The sequence below is a fragment of the Zootoca vivipara genome, chromosome 1 (genome assembly GCF_965207765.1).
Source record: "Zootoca vivipara chromosome 1, rZooViv2.hap1.1, whole genome shotgun sequence".
Lineage (NCBI taxonomy): Eukaryota > Metazoa > Chordata > Lepidosauria > Squamata > Lacertidae > Zootoca > Zootoca vivipara.
This window is the reverse complement of record NC_142582.1, coordinates 12,194,085-12,213,784: the sequence shown is the minus strand read 5'-3', so window position 1 is coordinate 12,213,784 and position 19,700 is coordinate 12,194,085. Positions and strand designations below refer to the sequence as shown.

Below are 19,700 nucleotides of genomic sequence, written 5' to 3'. Positions count from 1 at the left end.
GTGGGCAGTCTCTGACGAGATGCTGGGGTGAGTTGCAGAGAAAGCAATTCCCGCCCCTTCCCTCCTTGCGTCTTGGCGCCGCTGGGGTTTGAAAAGCCCGCGCGCGCGCGCTATCAATCTGCATGGGCTCCTGGTCCTGGCTGGCCCCAGGCGTGGCTTGAAAGGGTTGTTGAGGGAGTGGCTTCTCCTGCGACCGTGGGAACCAAGCCCGCTTTGCGCGCGTCGCTTGCTTGTCGTTCCACCGGGATTCCTGTCTCACCCCCACCGCCAGAGCCGCTTTGCTCAGCTGATCCATAGTACTGGGCTTTGGACCTCTCGAGAGCTCATCCTTCACCTCCTCGTGCAAACCCAAGTAGAACGCCGCTTGCATAGGAGGCGACTCCAAAACCCACCCCAGTCTGTGCACCAGCATGGTGAATTTCGCCCAATATGCGCGAACTGTCATATTTCCTTGGCGTAAATTATGCAGTTCCTCCTTAGTCTGGTCCATATGACTGTCGGACGAATACATCGTCCTCAAACCTTCTAGAAATTGTTGGACATTTTTCATGCAAGGATTCTTGGTTGCGATTAACGGTCTTAGCCACTCCCTGGCTGCTCCGGTAAGATGTTCCACAATAAACGCTACTCTGTGCTCATCATCGGGGAACTCATTATGGTGCAGCTCAAGAGCATACACGATCTCAGTCTCAAAGCCATGATATTCCCTCGGGTCTCCATTGAACTTGCTTACTAGGGTCCCTGCTCTCCTTCCTGGCAGCACTTGGACTTGGGGGGCCCCTCCCGCCTTGTCTTTCTCTGCATCCAGCTTGCTTTGGAGGTCTACCGCCACGCCCTTAATTGCTGCTCTCTTTCCTGAAGCGCTCTCACCTGTTCCGCAAGTTGTAGCCGGTCTTCCTGGACCTTCTTAGTCTCTTCTTTAGCTGCCTTTAATTCTCCCTGTGCATGCAGAGTCAGCTGCTGCAGCTCCTCCTGTGCTTGTTCCGCGATCTGCCGCCATTTCTCCGCCTCTGACACGCTCATCCCGGCAACTCCAAAGTAGCCCAAAAAAGATTCGGAGGTTGCTGTCACAGTGGCCGGAGTAGGCTACTTCAGAGTAACGACGCTACGCAGCTCTGCATTTTATTCTTTTATTGGTGCTGCGTATTTACAGTGCTAAAGTCATTGCTATTTACACGGAGTGATGTGTTCAGTCGGTATCAGAACCTCCGAATGACTTTTGGCGCGTCTTTCCCCAGCACAAAAGCCTCGGAAGCCCCATTCTCTTGCCCCTCCTCTTTCTGCGTAATTCTGGCGTTGGAGGGATGGGTCTCCCCCCCTTACTTGCCCCTTCCTGTCCCACCTGGGACCCTGGCTCCGCTACCTTGCCTGAGCCTCGGACCCGACTTCCTGCTTCCCCACTGGAATCAGAGCTCCCTCTGCTTTCCCCTGTGGTCAGTGCTGGGCTTGAACTCAGGAGGGGAGGGACTTCGCGATATCCCCTGTCCCTCACATGGACAATTATTGTGTTCGCTTTCTGGAGATCACGGAGTAATGAGGCCCAAACTTCAAAAGCCTCTTGGCCATATATTCAGTCATGGAAAATCTCCAAGGTATTCAAGAGAAGATCCTTTCTACCAGTAAGACACTGATGAAAGTGCTGAGTACTTGATTTAATGTGCAAAATTGTTCCAGGCTGTCCGGTGACTTACTGCCATAAGCCACACTGCAGTCTGTGGTGATGCATGCCATCCCATTACGGTAACCAGGGTGCATGGCCAACGGTCAAGGGTGGACCAGGGAGTTGTAGCCCAACAACATCTGGCTGGACACTGCGCCTTGTTTTAACCGAAGCTGCATTTCTCCAAGTCTGCAGAGTTCAACAACAAAAAGCATAGGAAGCTGCCTTGTTGGCAGTGGCTCCCCAGAATTTCAGTCACAAAAGACTCTCGCAGCCCTACCTACCGTAGCCCTACCTATTGGTGACTGGAAGCGGCCGCCGAGACCACATAAACTGGTCCTGAAAGACCTACATTGGCTCCCAGTACGTTTCCGGGCACAATTCAAAGTGTTGGTGCTGACCTTTAAAGCCCTCAACACCCTCGGCCCAGTATACCTGAAGGAGTGTCTACACCTCCATCGTTCAGCCCAGACACTGAGGTCCAGCTCCGAGAGCCTTCTGGAGGTTCCCTCACTGTGAGAAGTGAGGTTACAGGGAACCAGGCAGAGGGCCTTCTCAGTAGTGGCACCCGCTCTGTGGAACGCCCTCCCATCTGATGTCAAGGAAATAAACAACTACCTGACTTTTAGAAGACATTTGAAGGCAGTCCTGTTTAGGGGAGCTTTTAATATTTGATGAACTATTGTATTTTAATATTCTGCTGGAAGCCTCCCAGAGTGGCTGGGGAAACCCAGCCAGATGGGCGGGGTTTAAATATATTATTATTATTATTATGCCAGGGATTGAACCTGCACCCTTCCGCATGCTCATCAGGCAGAGTACATATCTACACAGATAATTATGTATAGAGTCTCTCCACCTAAAACACACATGGCCAGACAGTGTGTGTGTGTGTCTCTGCCCCCGCCCCCTGAAAACAGTTCTCTGTGCTACATTTGCGGCTTGAAATCTAAACTATGCCTACCACATATTGAAAGCAGATTACTGCAAGCAGATGTCAGGCAGCCGAAACTTGTGTGCCGAGTGTATTGCTAATATTGTCTTTACAAATTGTAAGAGGGGTGGGGTAGAATCCATTCGCTGGTGGTGCGTGCTGTGCTGTGAATACGTTGCCAGAATTACAGCCTTTTTCGCATCAGTGCACGCTGTTTCAAACCTGTTCCTTGACACACACGTGGCATAGTTCTTCCTATTGTATTTTATTCCTGGCTTTCCTTTGTTACAACAAAGCCCCCTAGTAGGCCCCCCACATCCCTCTTTCAGGTCAGCAGGTTTTAATATACGGTGTAAAAGAATCAGAGAGAGATTCCGATTTCACCGCTGGCTCTGGGTGGTCTCTGCAAAAGGTCCAGGAGCCATATGTAAACCTCAGCATTTCAATCAGGACAGATACAGAGGATATTATCAGCTGCACAGAACAATAGCTTGCACTTTCATCTCAGTGGATAGATGCATCTATATCTGGATGTACCACTGCTGGGGTTTACTAGAGGAGCATCACACTGCTGTTTCTAAGCATCCATTCTCGGCAAACGACAACACAACCTGAACTGGTGATGCAAGCCTGTCTTCTCCAACCCAGCACCCACCAGATGCTGATCTACACCCATAAACTCCCACCATGTCTGACAACAGGCCTAGGTCTGACGGGGGTGGTGTAGGGCTACTGCTTCCCCAGCCTGCCATAAAACCACCTCCATGAACTTATTTTAGCTGAGATTCTAGGGGTTGGACTAGATGACCCTTGGCTCCCTTCCAGCTCTACAATTCTACGATTTAGGATTATATCTTGTGAAAACGTTCTATGATGAGCAAGTGGGCAAATTTTCTTTAGGGAGCCTTGTCCGTCCCCAACCCCCAACCCAGCGAGATTAACTGAGAGGTCCAAGGGGGCTGCTCAGATCAGAGTAGCATGCAAAGGAAGAAGTGTAAAATCTGGGAGAAGAGGAAGGCGATATCTGAAACTAGACAAAAGCAGGTGTTGATTAGCAGCCACATCTGCAGGGCTCAGGGCTGGGGAAGTCCAACTGCGCTACAGACTGGCTCATAGATGCATGTAACACTGTTGTCTGGGTGGGGAGGGATGCATTATAAGCTAGGACAGGGGCCAATAGTAAGGTTGAAGAAATGCCCGAAACAGCTAGGGTTGCCAATTGACCATCACCCTTTCCTCTCTTGCAACTGCTCACCCAAATTATGCCAGCCTCTCCTCTCTTGGTTTCTGTGCTGTGGGGCGAGGAAGAGGCTCCCTTTCTTATACTGCATTACAGGAAAGCTTCCATCTGCCCAAGGAGTCAGAGAGAGAGAGAGAGAGAGAGAGAGAGAGAGAGAGAGAGAGAGAGAGAGAGTACATATCAGCATTTACAGTACTCTGACTTCAGTGCACTCCTGCTTGCTCCAGGTTTTTGAATCTGTGCACACATGTTGCAGAGCTATCCTAGTTTCTTGCGAAGGGCTGCAGTCTGGTGAGCTCCCCTCCTCTCGAACCAGCTTTGATCTGACCTGGAAACTTAAAGGCACATTTATGTCGCAGTTCATGTTTAGGGAAGATTTTAATGTTTAACAGACTATTGTATTTTAATTTTTTGTTGGAAGCCGCCCAGAGTGGCTGGGAAAACCCAGCCAGATGGGCAGGGTATAAATAATAAGTTGTTGTTGTTGTTCAGCTGAGGTGTGTACAGTTGAGAAAGCTGCTGCACGTGTGCAGATGAGAGCTTCGCTAATTGGAGTTCCTGAGGGATTACTTTCCAGCCCCCTCTGCATCCACTGGGTGTGGACAGAAAGGGAACAGGCACATCAAACCGTACTGACGTGTTCAACACCATGCAAATGTGACTTGAAATGCAGGTGGGGTGGGAGCAGGGCTTTTTTCAGGGGGAACTCACCAGAACTCCGTTCCATCCCTTTTTAGGTGGGCACCATTGCCATTCTAAGGGAACAAGGGGAGGTGTTCGTAGTGAGTTCCGGCACCTCTTTTTCTAGAAAAATAGCACTGGGCGGAAGGATAAAAGAAATTCTAGTTCGCCTATCCATCCATGTGAAGGACTAAAGATGAATATACAAATAATCCATTTGCTTAATAAATTTAGGATTAAAAAGAAGAAAGAGAAAGGATCCAGGGTGGAGATAATTAAAATAAGCTGAAGGCATAAAGCAGAGTCAACAAGGATCTTTCAACTTCTGCTGTTTCATTTGGTTTCGTCCAGCTGAGAAATACGCAAGCTATCAAGTCAGCCATCGTTCTGCAGAAGGGAAGTTAAGAAGCTGTGGTTTAAAAAATCTGCAAGTGCATAAAAGCATGAGTGAAAAATGGGATGGGTTCAGAGCATTAAACCAGGCCTTGACACACTCAAGGTAAGTGAGATCTTTATTGTGCAAGTTATTAGTGATTTCTAAATAGCTTCACGCTATTCATAACCACCTCACAATGGCTGTTTTTGATGAAATGGCCTGTGAAATACAGTGTTGTCATGTACTTGCTCATCTTTAAGGCATCACAAGACTCGGGATGTTCAGAGAAACTCACTTTGACAAAATGTTTTTGCAGAACCTCGACTTCCTCTTTACGCTTGCATACCAAATTAACTTTTTGAGGAAGTAGAAAATGTTTTTTTTTGGGGGGGGGAGGAGGACATTCTTAGATCTTTATATAATTGAGGATAACAAATGGTACACTGCTGACTTTAACTCAGCTTCTGTTGCAAGACCTGAAAGTGAACTCAATTTACCAACGTATGAGATTTGGGTCAGCTTTCACAACACGTACCCTACTATTTCACATCAAATGACTTTAGGGGGGGAAACCCATCTTGGTTTTTCTTAATGGATTTGATTAATTCATTAGGAACATTCGGATTGACTCAAAAGATAACCCCAATTAATTAGGCAACAGATTTTTTAAAAGCTTTTTTTTATAATTAAATGATGATGATGGTGCAAGGACTTATTAAAACTGCAGATGGAAGCACTATGTCAAAAGATTCCTTCTCCCATTTCTCTTTGAAAATCACGCCTCCCGCGACATGTGCGTGTTTGTGTTTCATTCTAAAACCTAAGCTGCTGACTCACAGTTCGGGGGGTGGGGCTCATTCAGGCCCTTTGTTGTTGTTTAGTCGTTTAGTCGTGTCCGACTCTTCGTGACCCCATGGACCATAGCACGCCAGGCACTCCTGTCTCGCACTGCCTCCCGCCCAAAGCAAATTTCTCAGGACCCATAGGCCTTTACTGACTTTGGGGGCAGCGAAGAAAGAAAGAAAGAAAGAAAGAAAGAAAGAAAGAAAGAAAGAAAGAAAGAAAGAAAGAAAGAAAGAAAGAAAGAAAGAAAGAGTTTGGGCCACACACACAGCTGACACGTGATTCATGGAGGATTAGCTGAGAGTGAATGAGGCCCTTGGAACCACCCAAAGAACGACAAGCCTGGCATTTTGCACCTAGCTACCTACCATTTGTGACCAAGTAAAGATTCCTGCGCGCCAGGATAGTGCCTGATATCTCCACTGTCTGAGGATCATTGGATCTGGACTTTTCACATGCTGTACTCCGACACTGTAGAATTCTCTCAGTTATATTTTATCTGCACAATCAGAATGTATTTCTGAAACCAAAATGCTTTTTCTGTGCAGCCTGAGAAAGAGCAGTCGCCATCAAGAAAAAGAGGTCGGGGGTAGGCCAGTGTATATGTGAACTGTCCCTGGATCAAGCGACTTTTCTTCTTTAAGTTCTCAAAGCTCTTGACTGAGCTCTGAACTAGCCATATGTTTAACTGATAATCAACCACAGTCAGCCCATCCTTTGAAAAATAAGACTTTGGAGCAGTTTTGCCCCAAAGTGGTAAGTAGACATTCCCTTTTAGCGACTGTAACCTTGGTTTAAGGAGCCATCTGGCACTTAGGTTATATATCTGAGTTCCTAACCCTGGAACTTTTTGTTATGGCCAACCATAACAGGACCCGAAGGCCACAGCACTCTCCCCTCCTGTGGTTTCCAGCGACTGGTATTCTAAACATACTTCACCCAACAGTGGGACATAACCATCAGGGTTAACAGCTAGTGATAGCTTTATCCTCCATGAATTTGCCTAATCCTCTTCCAAAGCTATCGGTGGCCATCCCTGCCACCAGGTGTCCCTGTATGACCAATGGTCAGGGATTTGGGGAGCTGTAGCAGGCTGACTTACAGACGACCCCAGAGCCTACTGGCAAGGTCTACCGTTGACCCCGACTGGCACAGCTGAAAGGAGAAGTAGAACATTCTCTCCCACCCTGCAATCCCCATGGTTTGATATTCAAAAGGTCGGGATGTATTGCATTCTTCCAGAAGAATGAGCCTTGGAGAAAGCAGGAATAGGCAAGCTTTACCTTTCTGCCCCAGTCCTATCCAACATGCACAAATCCTAAGGTCAATCATAACCCTTAGATCACGGCTGGGCAGCCATGAGCTTTCAGGCAGGACAGGGCTCCCTTCTATTCAAGTGTCACCATGGCAACCATGTCCCTATTTTGTAGTCGAGCAGGAAAAGGTTGAAAGTCACATGTCACACAGAGATGAAATGCCACACCTTGAGAAGCATGTGGTTTTTCTGGATGCCACTCATATTTCAAGGGCCAGTGAAACCTCATGACATACACACCCAGGAAGACTTAAGTACGCAACGTAACACATTCGTATAGATCACTTCTCTCCATCCCCCCACCCACCCCGCCATTTGTCCAAGTATAACTGTTTGTGGGGGGTGCATGCGGTCACTTTCTGGAAGAGGCATATCTCCTGGTTCGATTCCTTTTGGGACAGCCAATCATGTCCTTTTATTCAGAGTGTGGGCACAAATCATACTGGGCACAAGTAGCAAAGATGGTGACAGAAGCCTTCTTACTTATTAAGGTCGCCAAACTGCAGGGAACCCTGAAACTAGAACTGTCTGTGGTCCTAAAAAGTAACGAAGACAAAGAAAAGTTGTGTTCATGATAAGGTTGCATGGATTATTATTATTATTTTTTGCAGAATTTCACAGCACAAGCAGTTCTCTGACAGCAGCAAAGTGCATGTTAAAATGAGGAAGGAAGAAGCGTACGTTTCCCCCAAGTCTAGTCCGAGACATTCTGCTCTGCAAGGCGCAGGACAAGCACCTCATTTCATGTGCAGAAGCCAATCGGACCGGCTGTATATTCCACACCATCATTAGGCGCCTTCCACTGTGCCTGGCTTAAGGGGTGCAGGTCAAGTCCTGCTCTACCAACTTTTTGCCACTGCTCCTCACTCCTAATGGTACGGTCGGACTGTGTCATGTGGGCCATCAGGGAAATGTGACTTCTAGTCTGTACCCGGGCAGCAGCTTCTGTCTAACCATTCCAGGCCCCTTTGGCCAGAAGATATCTACGAGCCCGAGAGTACAAGTCACTTTGGATAACTCCTGGACAGTGTTTCAGGATTAGGAGCACTGTCAGCCTCAGGGTGTGGGTGTGTGTGCAGAAGTTTTGGTTTCTGAAGCAGAAGATTCAGCTATTTTTATGTCTGATCCACAGAGTAAGCTTGCCAGCTGACCAGAAGGAGGAGAAAAGGGCCTACCCTGGGGTTATAGTTGTTCCTGAGCCATTAGCAGGGGTCTGATATGCAGAAAGGAGCAGGTGACACTTTCATGGGTACTATTACCTTGCTAATTGATGCCGCTCAAACTGCAGTTAAAGGGGCATCTGCCGGGCACGGTTCAAAAACCATGACACGGAGCAAGGATTGCTCATTGCTTTCTAAATTATTATTCAGAGTGGGAATGAAAGGGCTGGGGGAACAGAAAAGTATCACATGCACAGTTCTACCTGAGAGTGCATATGCTTGCGCGTCCTGTGTGCAGAACTGGTTGTCCTGTGCACGTAGCTTGTGCCTCTGTGTGCAGAAGGGGACTTCAGGAGGTGGCTCGATTTCACTTGTGCAACTGTCTGCTCCGCATGAGGAAGCAGAAGTGGAACCTATTGAACATGGAACACGGCCGTTTTTTCAAAACCTGAGTGAGTAAGCATACTAAATAGCACTAACAGAATTGAGCACTGCTGCAAGCTTCTTTAATTTATACACCTCAAATCCTGTCAAGCTATATCCCCCACCCCACCCCACAAAACCCAATGCATTGTTGTAAGACAGAGCTGGAGGGAAAGAATATTTATTTTCACTGCTCCTTCTGCGAAAGAGCTGAATTGCATCAATTATTGCAACATGCAGCAGCCACGTGCTTTACTACTGCCCGAAATTTCTCCTGCACTTTAGGAATGGTTCACCACATAGTGTCCAGGGGGCGGTTTGACGGGAATGGGACAGACTCTTCAAAGGAAAGGGAGAAGAAACACTAGCAAACACCATTTATGGATGCAATCAACCTACTTGGGAAATAGAAACCACCACCATTTACTTCTCAGCAAAACTGCACACAGTTGCGCCGCAAGCCACACTCCTCAGATAAAATTCAGACTGTTCGCTTGTGGAGCAGAGAGGGTGAAGTGCCTTGTTTTGCATGGAAACACGCATTGCTGTAACCAGCGATTAGTCACAGGAGGGTTTGCATCAACCTCCGTGCAACAGCCCACAAGCAGGATGTTTGCAGAAACCACTTGTCCTCCACCCTCAGCAACAAGCAGAAGTGGGTTCTAAGATTGGGTCCATCGCTTCTAAAGGCGCCTTGCAGCACAATCCTGCATTTCTCACTCTTGAGTTCAGTGGGGCTCACTCCCAGGGAAGTGGGGCCAGGGCTGCAGCCTTCAACCTGACGCTTGACTCAGCGGTGCTGAAACAAACGCTGAGCGATCAAACACCAGCTGCCTGCGGCCCAAAAAAAAAGCACCTGATGAAACCAATAACTTCAGCAAGATTAAAAGATGCTGACTACCACAAACAGTAGCTAGGAGCCCCGAGGGGCCGGTTCACACGTATATGTTCACCGCTTGTTGAATGTGGCATGCATTCATGTCTCGCACGTCCAAATAATAAGCCATCACAGACTAATAACTCTAGGTAGGTCTTTTCTATTGCACAATGTGATGTTAGCTCAGTGGAAACAAGGACTGCCTGCCAATTACAGAAATCTTGGTCGATTCACAGTATGAATTTTAGCCGGTTCTTCCTTGAAATCCCTTTTCATTTGCCTATGAAGAAAATAGTGTTGAGGAGGAAAATATGCCTTCTTTTGGGGTTTTTTTTTGGGGGGGATGCACATACCGGTACATTTCACTCTCCCAGCCTCTCATATGCATTATGTGGTAGTGGGGGGGAGAGAGATGGGGGGGATAATGATCTTTCTGTCAGTGTCACATGGGCAGGGCCTTTATGTATATTTATTTATTTTTGTTGGCATTGCTAAAACTTGGTTGGTTGCATTTGGCTGGTTGCTGTGTGGCTTGTTTGTATTGTTGAGTCAGATTAGCCATAGCAATTTGTACATTATGTTGTTGTAGGGGGATAGGTCATTGTCTTGTTGTGCTGTTTTGATAAAGGGGGGCCACACCGGAGGGGGGTGAGTCCTCTTTTACTTGCCCCCGTGGGAGTTGAAGTTTGTTGGTTAACTTTTCTGATAGGGTGGTTTCCCATACATTGTCATACCAGTGGTGCATGTTCACTCCTGATAGGTTTTTCCAGCATCTAGTTATTATGCTTATAGCTTCTGAGAGTACATGACTTAAAGAGTTCCTCATTGTGTGAATGTGCGTTTTTGTCCTGGAAGATCTTTAATAGGGCTAATTCTGGAATTGCTTCTATTACAGTGGAACCTCGTGTTACAGACGGGATCTGTTCCGGAGGCCCATCTGTAACACGGAACTGACACAAGCCGAAGCACCACATCCACACACACGCGGGGCGCGATTTAGCGCTTCTGCGCATGCGTGAGTGGCGAAACCTGGAAGTAACCCGTTCCGGTACTTCCAGGTTGCCGCGGGACGCAACACGAAAACACGTAACCTGAAGCAGACACAACATGAGGTATGACTGTACTTCTTTTCTTGCTTTGCCGATTTCCTGCAGCGCTGATATGCAAAAGAATTTCCCCCATGCCAACTCTATATCAAAATTTGTATGTGTCTAATTATGCTGATGAAGTACTGACGGGGCATGCGCACATATATCTGCTTGTACATCTTGTTTTTTAAACAATTTCCCTGCACAGGAAGTGTGCATAAGTACACAGTCAGGAAACTGTTAATCTGCTCTGCAGTTTTCTGCTTTGGGGCAAAGACAAGGGATCAAAAGAATATCTCTCTATCTATTGCTGTATTCCTGGCACAAGTTGCTGGCATGCTGGAAAAGAAACGACAGCAATTGTAAATTCTCAGCACACAATTTTCAGATTGCTGCGCAATAAATCTGGTGTAGACGTTTTTTTAAAAAAAAACATGGTTTGCTTGTGCAGCTTTGTGCAAAACTGAGAAATCAAAAGAAAAATATTCTTCAAGTTCAGGAGCACCCAGGAAACAGTTAAGAGCACAGCTGGAAAAGAAATGGAAGCACTGCAGAATGAACAACTATCTGGCTTTTAGAAGACATCTGAAGTTGTTCATTTCCTTGACATCTGATGGGAGGGCATTCCACAGGGAGGGTGCCACCACCGATAAGGCCCTCTGCCCGGTTCCCTGGGAACCGCCAGAAGGCTCTTAGAGCTGAACCTCAGTGCCTGGGCTGAACGATGAAGACACTCTTTGTGGAGCGGATTGCAGCTCAATTTCCCCCAAATTATCAGATTATCCCCATTATCAGGTAGACCCAAATTTACACATAAAGGTTGATATTGAAGGTAACATCATGTGGGCTGCACAAATTTGAACAGGAACGTAAACAGCTGCAAAAACACTGTAAAATCTAGTGCGGACAAGCCCAGTGTCACTAATGGCCAATAATTAATTTCTGTTCTAGTGCAGTCTTAACGGAGATAGAGCTACAGGGGTTCTCAGGGAGAGCACCTGCATTTCCTCACTGTTCTGGGAACTGTAGTCTGCTAAGGGAACTGCAACTGTATGAAGATTCTCCTAACAACCTTTCACAAACTGCAATATTATTTTACAAACTTCAAGCATCCTTTGGGGGAAGCCAGGACTGTCAAAATGGTATGAGAGGGTTGGAAATGTATGGTGTGGATCATGTAACCAACCTCCTTACTCCTGGCTGTCCTCATATCTTCCATCTCCAACAAGGTAAAAAGGTGGGGAAACGATAATCCAAGCAGGCAGCTAGCCAGTCGGCTGGCAGGAGAAGGGGCACAGGGTTTGCCCTACAACATAGGCCTCTTAAAGCAGAAGCAAAGCCAGTTTCTTTCTATCACAAAGTGTGTCGGAAGCAAATTTCATTTTCTCTCTTCTGCGCCCCCCCCCCTCAGGTTGAGTAAAGGTTTAAAACCTTTAGAGCCATAATTCCCCAGAGGACTGCACTGAAGACATGATTTCAGGCTAAGACTTTAAGCGCTGCTGAAATGCCGCACTTTATCAGCCAGAGCACAGACACCTCCAATATTAACTGCAGCCAGGATGTTCAATTTGCAGGGCCTACCTGGGTCTTCTGATTTATGAAGACTCTGTGCTACCCTGCAGCGCACAGAGAAAGTCTCTTGGTGTGAAACAATTTTGCCATTAGTGAGAAGTATCAAATATGAAGACAAGGCAATATCAAGGGGCATGTGCCTCAGAGAGCGGTATAAACATTGCTTACTTCACAATTACAAACACACATCTGGCTATTAGAAGACAACACAGTCTATTTTCAGTATCTGCCTTTATTTTATGAGATCGAAAGGGCACTTTCCATTCCAGACTTTCCACGCATGGCAGAAGCAAGGAAACAGCGGATTTCAGCAGGCAATATACTTTTTAAAAAGCACGAAATTGAGAAAGGTGCATCACAGTGGTCTTTATCTAAGAAGAACTTGATAATCCGTTTAAGAAGCAGTGGGGGATTTCGGCTGATATCCATGCTACTGATTACAAACAGACCAAGTTAAACCAAAATTAGCAGATTAAACCAGGCAAGCTTGAAACAGTTGGTAGAGTCAGTAGATAAATGAGGCCACTATATATAACAGCCACAATGTCCCCTTTTAATGCTTTGCGCTATTAATGGTAAGAGATTTGCAGCGCAATCCCACACGCGCCTGCTCGGAAGCAAGACCCATTCAGTTCAATGGGTAGGTCAATAGAGAAGTGAAGCCTCGGTAAGAAAAGAAGTGAGCGATGGAAGTACCGGTTCAATCAATATATGCAGTGAAGGAGTAAGCAATAAAATCCATTTGCCTTCTGAAGTGCTATTCACATCCAAAAGTAGCTACAATAACAAATATTGTTGCATAGTCAACAATAGAACTTTAAAAGACACCAGGAATGCTTATAATGCGGTTTTCGTATCATATTACAGTATTCATCCTACTCTGTACATTTAAAAGGATAATTTGTAATCTTAAAAATAATTGTAAGGGGTTGTGCTCAGTGGCACACAATACTTTCAAGAGGAATCTGACTGCAAGCTTCGGGCATAATAATTAAAAGTACACATATCAGCATTGTGGAACATACAGCAAAAGCAGATGAAGAGTTGCCATTCCGCATTCCATGATGTAGCCTGTCAATTTAATAAGAAGCACCTATCTCTGACTAACTCACTGCTTATACGTTGTGATAAGCAATTTAATGGGCCTTCATGCTAGGTCCTGCACCAAAAGCACAAATCCTGCTGCTTAATTTTTTATTTCAAGGGGGGAAAGGGGCAAGGATGTTGATCTTGTTGTGATAACACTGTTCTACGAGTTGGAAAGCAACAAGCACCCTGTAAAACACAAATATTAATGCACAATTTTATCCCATTTGTTTTCAAGTGAAGGGGAGGGTTTTTCCAACGCCACTAAAAGCCCAGTAGTCCCAGGCTTGGGGATTAAATGGATCCAACAGTTCCGTGGATTGGTTAAACAAACAGCCTATTAGAGGCTCCCCTTTGGAGTTCTCTCTTATAAAAGGCTGCATAAATATTTGAGCTTCTCCAGCGACTGGGGACTGGCCCTGATTGAGCAGCCAATTAACAGCCCTGAATGCAGCCAGCTGTAAAGTGTCACATTTTAAAGGGGGGGGGAAGCTAGGGGGGGCCATGAGGGAGGATTAGAAACCTCGGGCGAAGCCATCCATGCCAAAGGCTGGCTTGACGGGGCGCTGCAACTGACAGCGTTGGTCAAAAGGACCCGCATCAGTCTCTCTTCCCTTGTCGCGCGTTTAAAACCTGACATCCGCACCGCCACCTCCCTGCGCAGGTAGATCGTGGAGCAGGAGGAGGACGAAGAGGGACCAGGAGGAAAATGTGGCGGAATCTCACGTCCGGGGGGGTGGGGGAGGGAGGCAACAAATGCTACCGCACCGCAAAGAAGGACAAAAGGCCTTGATGGCTGGGCGATGCGATTCCAAACAGCCATATATCCTCCTCCAAAAAGAACAACAACAAAAGCCACAAGCCACAAATGCACGGGTGCCGTGAGATTCCCCTCCCTAACTAACATAACTAAACCTCCGAGTATTTTGACAACTGCTCGTTTTCCCCAAGACAATGAGAAACTTGACGGGCGAGTATTGGGAACGGCGATGAGCCTCTCTCTCTGTGTGTGTGTGTATTTGCCTCGGAGCAAAAAAACCCGAAAGAAAACCCAACCATGTCGCTTCCACAAAAGGGAAAAGGCCTTTTGAAAATAATAATCCAAAACCGCCACCCACCCCCCACCCCCGGCCCTCCTTCTCTCTCTCTCTGGATTTGCATCAGAACATTAGACAGAAACATGCCGCTTCTGCAAAGGGGGAAAGGCCTTTGGAAAACAACAACAACAACAATGCAAAACTGCCTGGGAAAGCACAGCAGGGCTCGACGCTTGCAAGGAATGAAATGCTTGCAGGAGAGGAGAGGGGCGGGCAGGTCTGACGTTCAGTTAAATGGAAGGATCCATGATCCCCCCTCCTCTTTCCCCCTGCGACTTCTCCTCTCCGGCTCTCGACAGCAACGGACGGCAGCCGATCCCCCGCTTGCTGCTCCTCGGCTGCGGCCGGGCTCAACCAGAGCCCTTCCCCGCCAGTCTCCCATTGTGGCTTCTCCCTTCGCCTCTCCTCCTACCTGGTCGGCGAGCTTGAGCACTGCCATTCTCTCCCGCTGGGCTTCCTCGCGCGCATGCAGCTCCGCTGGGTCGGAAGCGTCAAGAAACGGAGACGCGAGACCCGGGACTTGACAAGTCGCCTGCTGCTGCTGCTTCTGTTGCTCCGGTTGCCGCTTGTTAGATCAGGAGCAGAAAAGGCTGCTGGTATTGCAAGCCCAGCCTGCTCGGATGCAGGAAGTGCTGGATGCACAAAACCCGGCGAGCCGCGGGCGCGCATCGATGCGCGCAAGGCCACCCCCTGCCGGCCAGAGCCGCGAAATGCACCTCTGGCCACTTGCACCCTTGCCTCCCCGCTTTCCTTTTCGTTTCCGGAAATCTGCTGCCGCCTGCTGCTCCTGTTCTCTCTCCTTTGTTCCTCTCTCAGCTTTCCCCCCCATCCTCCCCACCGCCACCCCGAAGCCTGCCCTTTGCATTTTCCATCTCCTACCAGAGCGCTCACTGCTGAAGCTCCTTCAGTCAGCTATAGGTATCTCACACATGAATAATAATAATAATAATAATAATAAATAGTAATAAATAATAATAATAATAATAATAATAATAATAATAATAATAATAATAATAATAATAATAATAATAATAATAATAATATAAGCCTATATACAGTGCTTTAAAAAATTGTTTAGGGGTACTCTCATTTTGGCTCAAGAAAAATCACCATATTATAGTCCGAATTGGGGGAAATAAATACAGTAAATGGACAAAAGTACAAAGATGCACAAAATGTTTAGGGGTATGCATACCCCTGTGTACCCCCAGGGGGAAAAAACACCTCCTCTATCCATATATATATGGATATAAGCTCAACAACTTGGGTTTCTTTATTTTATTTTTAGACTTTGCAGCTTACAGTTCGGTCCTAATCATGTTAATTCTGGAATCCAAGCTTGATATCAGACTCCAGGGTGGACTTTGGTAATCTTTGGTAATATATCGCCCTAAGCAAGCCCAAAATTCGGCACCCTCAAATGGATCTTCTTAACTATGGATATTCTCAATTTTGCACCCCTTCAGCTTGCTGCTCTGTTGGGGGGGAGGGGTCCACACACTGCCCTAAATCTGGTGTGGGGAATTGTAAATTGTAGAGTTGGAAGGGACCAGAAGTGTCATCTAGTCCAACCCCCAATGCAGGAATCTTTTGGGCTCAAACCCACCACCCTGAGATTGAGGGATCTCATGCTGAACCGACTGAGCTATCCCAGTCAGTGGATCTAAAGACTGCAATAGGGCAATTCCCGTTTTATTGGTTTGCATGTGCAGAATTAATAGTAAGAATGGTTAGTAATCTGGTGCATGCTTACTTGGAAGAAAGTCCACTTGAACTGTTTTGTCATTCTTCATTAAATACTACATGCAACACATGCAGCTTGCCCTGGAAGCCAATGCCCCATTTAACTCATGGACTTCCCTGGGGAGGGAGGGCGTTTTCACAAATACTCATCCCTGAAGAATATGGGTGAAGCACCCTAGCTGGTAGGTTATAGGCAGAGCCTGGTCCCAGGAACGCTTTATTAAATCAGAATTCCTGACCCAAAAATAATAATGGTGGTCTTTTCTTTGGGGGGTGGGGGTGGGAATTAAATAAATAAATAACCTAGGCTGTTGCCACAGGGGCAGGTTGATTATATTCCTGGTTTCAGCTCAAGGGGAGGTTAAAAGCACTGTGTAAAATGTGCTGGATCTGAAACACAGCAAACTCCCAATATACATTTAAGGTTGCCAATTTACTTGGTAGTTCTGCCGACCATCCCTTCCTCTGAACTCTGGACTAGACGCTCCAAAGGTTGCAACAGAGCTACTACAAACCAGGATATGATTTGTGTACCTTGATCTATGTACAGTACAAGCAGTTTTCACACCAAATATCCCATTGACTTACGGAGTTAAGCAGTCAGAACTCCAGCTCCAAATGCAGTGAGGTTTACAGCACAATTCTAACCTTGTCTGCTCAGAAGTAAGTCCTGCTGTATTCAGTCGGGCTTACTCCCCAGTAAGTGGAGTTAGGAGGAGGTATAAAAACTGGGAGGTTATTGGGTGATAAGCAGAGATCAGACTAGCGTCTTCCAACTTCCATTCCCGTGGAGAAGCCAATGCCATTATTATCTTTTGTAATAATGTATTCCATAAACACAATCTTAACAGTGACTGTGGATGCCAATTCTGGATCCACACGTCCTTCCACAGTGGGGACATAGGTTTACGGGCAGGAGTTGATCAGGGTGTGGATTTGCCAAGCGTGCCTTCCTCTTAACACGTTTCTCCCTTTAGTCCTGAGTTCGAGTGTCTTCAAAGCCCACGACACCTTTGCGAAAGGCTGTTCTCCAATTGGAGCCCTTGCAGGCCAGTGTTTCCCAGTTGTCGGCGTTTATACTACATTTTTTAAAGATTTGCCTTGAGAGAGTCTTTAAACCTCTCTCACCGGCATTATGATTTCAATATTTAGGTTTGGAATAGAGTAGTTGCTTTGAAAGACGATGATCAGGCACCCACACAACAACATGACCAGTCCAATGAAATTGATGTTGAAGAATTGTGATCTTTGCTTCTTCCGGTACAGTGGCATTAGTTCGCCTGTCTTCCCAAGTGATGTGTAAAATTTTTGACAGGCTCACATGATGGCCTCCTTTCCAAAGCAGCTTCAACACAATTCCCATGATTCTTCAGGGGTTTTGTTCCTGTTTGCCACCAGCGTTCATTTGTTTGTTAAGAATTTATATCCTGCCTTAAAGGCCCTCACAAGATGGCTGCGTCCTTCGCTCTGGCTCCACCCAGTTCAAAACTGCAAGGCCTCAGCAGGGCCTAGCATACTGAAAAGCTTTGAAGTAAACTGAACCAAGTCAAGAGCCTCCACAATATTAAATTACAAATAAAATCTTCAACATATTTTACAGGAACAATAACCATTTTGCCACAGTGGTCTCTCAGGCGCCATGAAAAAAAACAACATGGCGTCTGAAAAACAAAGTCTGTGGGAAATTAGTGACCGCTTTTGTTATGGCATAAGCTTTTGTAGGCCGGAGCTTCCTTCATATGTAGATATTATTTTGTTGAGTTTTAAATAATAAGACTTTACAAATAAATAAGCAACTGGAAACAATTGTTTTTTGTTGTTTGTGTTATTCTTTTTAGTCTAACTGGAGACATGTGCCATCTTGAGATTGTTTTGAACCTAAGCTCTTGTGCTCCTGACTTTGAGATCTGTAATTGAATGGGCAGGAAGTTGAGTCAACTATATATCCACCTGGTCTGATTCTTCACTTACGGCCTGTGGAAACATATGCCTTTTTAAAAATAAACACACATAGTCTTTAAATTGTCACTGGTGCTTCATTTCCCCGTCTCACAGCATAGATAGTGGGGTTCCCAGTCCATTTATTCCCTCATGTAGAGAATGCCTGGTAACTGTTTGTCCTATGTGCATGCAATGTAAATTGGAGATCTTAAAGTTACCGCTGTAAAAGCAAATTTCAAAGATGGGGCTCTGCAGGAAATACCACCATAGCCACTGGCTTGCATCCACCTTTCCCCAGGTTTGGCCCAGCCTCATTTCCAGCCTGCGATCAGGAAACAGGAAAGTCCCTGGGTCAAACCAACAATATCACATATAAAAGTATTAAAAATGTAGTTTCTAACCAACTTACACGTTTAAGCTGCAATCTCACAATTTATCTGGGTGCAAACAAAACTGAACTCAATATAACTTACTTGTCAGTAGATTAACACATGGGATTGCTTTGTTAATATTCAAAGCTAGGGTTGCCATATTTCAAAAAGGAAAAAACAGGTCACCCCAAAAGTTGTTGAGCTCCCCCCCCCAAAAAAAACTCCCAAAAAATCCCAAGCAACGGTTTTTCAATTTTTCTATTGACTTGTCTAAAAACCAGGACAAAGCCCCACCTTTCAGATGTCAATTCCTCCTTTGAAATCCCAATAATGTTCGGGGAAGTCCAGACATATGGCAGCCCTATTCAAAGCCAGTATCTCAAGTTTCCCGCTGGATATTCCACCTTTTTGACACCCGTGGGATACCTTCATTTTCCAACCAGCCTTTTAAGTGGAGAGTTCTATTCCCTTCTGTATCAGCATTGGATTTGGGTTGTTTTATCAACGAAATGGTTTTAATTATTTTTATCGTTGCTTTTGGTATCATTAACTACTTCAAAAGGTTTAAGCGGACGTGATTCACAAAATGAAAATGATTGATTTCGGAAAATCAGGCAGCGTCAATTTGGATGTCCAGCAGAAGACAATTTTCCATACAGAATGATTCCTAATGACATCAGGGTGAAGAAAGGCGAGGACATTTTTATGTCCACCAGCAACATCCAGAAAGGTGAACAGTTGGATTCAATGTCTTAGGACCAGAAGTGGGGAGGGCAGAAAGAGCTGAAAATGATGCCACTCTGTTTCACATCAGGCAAGCAATGAGCCCCTTTGATTTTGGGTAGATAGGTCTAGAAAGTAATGTATTTAGTGATAAATCTGAAAGAGTATACAGTGTGTGTGTGTGTGTAAAAGAGAGAGAGAGAGAATATGCATGGTTTGGATCTGTGGATTATTTGTAGATCAGCACAGGGTTTAATAATAGCAACAACCAAATACTTATTCTATGCTGCCCTGAAATGCAGTTTGGGATAACAAGGAGTGGTGGCCTTTTTTGTGTGTGTGAGTTCCATTCAATCCTGGTGCTCAAAACAAATTTCTGAGCTCTCATTATTTTTTTGCATTCTAGGTACGTATCTTTTTGTATGTGCCTCCATTTGGCCGATCTCAGGGTTCAATAAAAAAAAAGTCACTACTACAAACTTGAAGTTTGCTCATTCCCTAAATTAGATGAGATTCACGGACACTCTTTTAAGTGCCTGCAGGGAATTTAACTGAGACAAAACTCCTGCA

At 45.9% G+C, this 19,700-nt stretch overlaps 1 protein-coding gene and 1 long non-coding RNA gene across 10 annotated transcripts in view; both read right to left on the bottom strand.

The window, feature by feature from the left end:
• Positions 1 to 15,063, bottom strand: part of ANKRD44 (ankyrin repeat domain 44) — a 131,898-nt gene extending 116,835 nt beyond the window's left edge. For 5 of the 9 annotated variants that reach the window (XM_035136629.3, XM_088652877.1, XM_035136600.3 and 2 more), the window contains exon 1: positions 14,765 to 15,063. In XM_035136629.3, coding sequence (XP_034992520.3) covers positions 14,765 to 14,791 — 27 coding nt within the window. In that variant the 5' untranslated portion in view covers positions 14,792 to 15,063. The remainder of the gene's footprint in view (positions 1 to 14,764) is intronic. The other 4 variants (XM_088652908.1, XM_035136603.3, XM_088652733.1 and 1 more) reach the window with 1 other exon arrangement.
• On the bottom strand, positions 7,431 to 8,623 carry LOC148687474 (uncharacterized). Its single transcript, XR_015946130.1, has 2 exons — positions 8,473 to 8,623; positions 7,431 to 7,585 (listed from the first exon to the last, which is right to left on the bottom strand). It is a non-coding gene; the product is annotated as an uncharacterized LOC148687474 (long non-coding RNA).
• Positions 15,064 to 19,700: the final 4,637 nt, after the last annotated feature.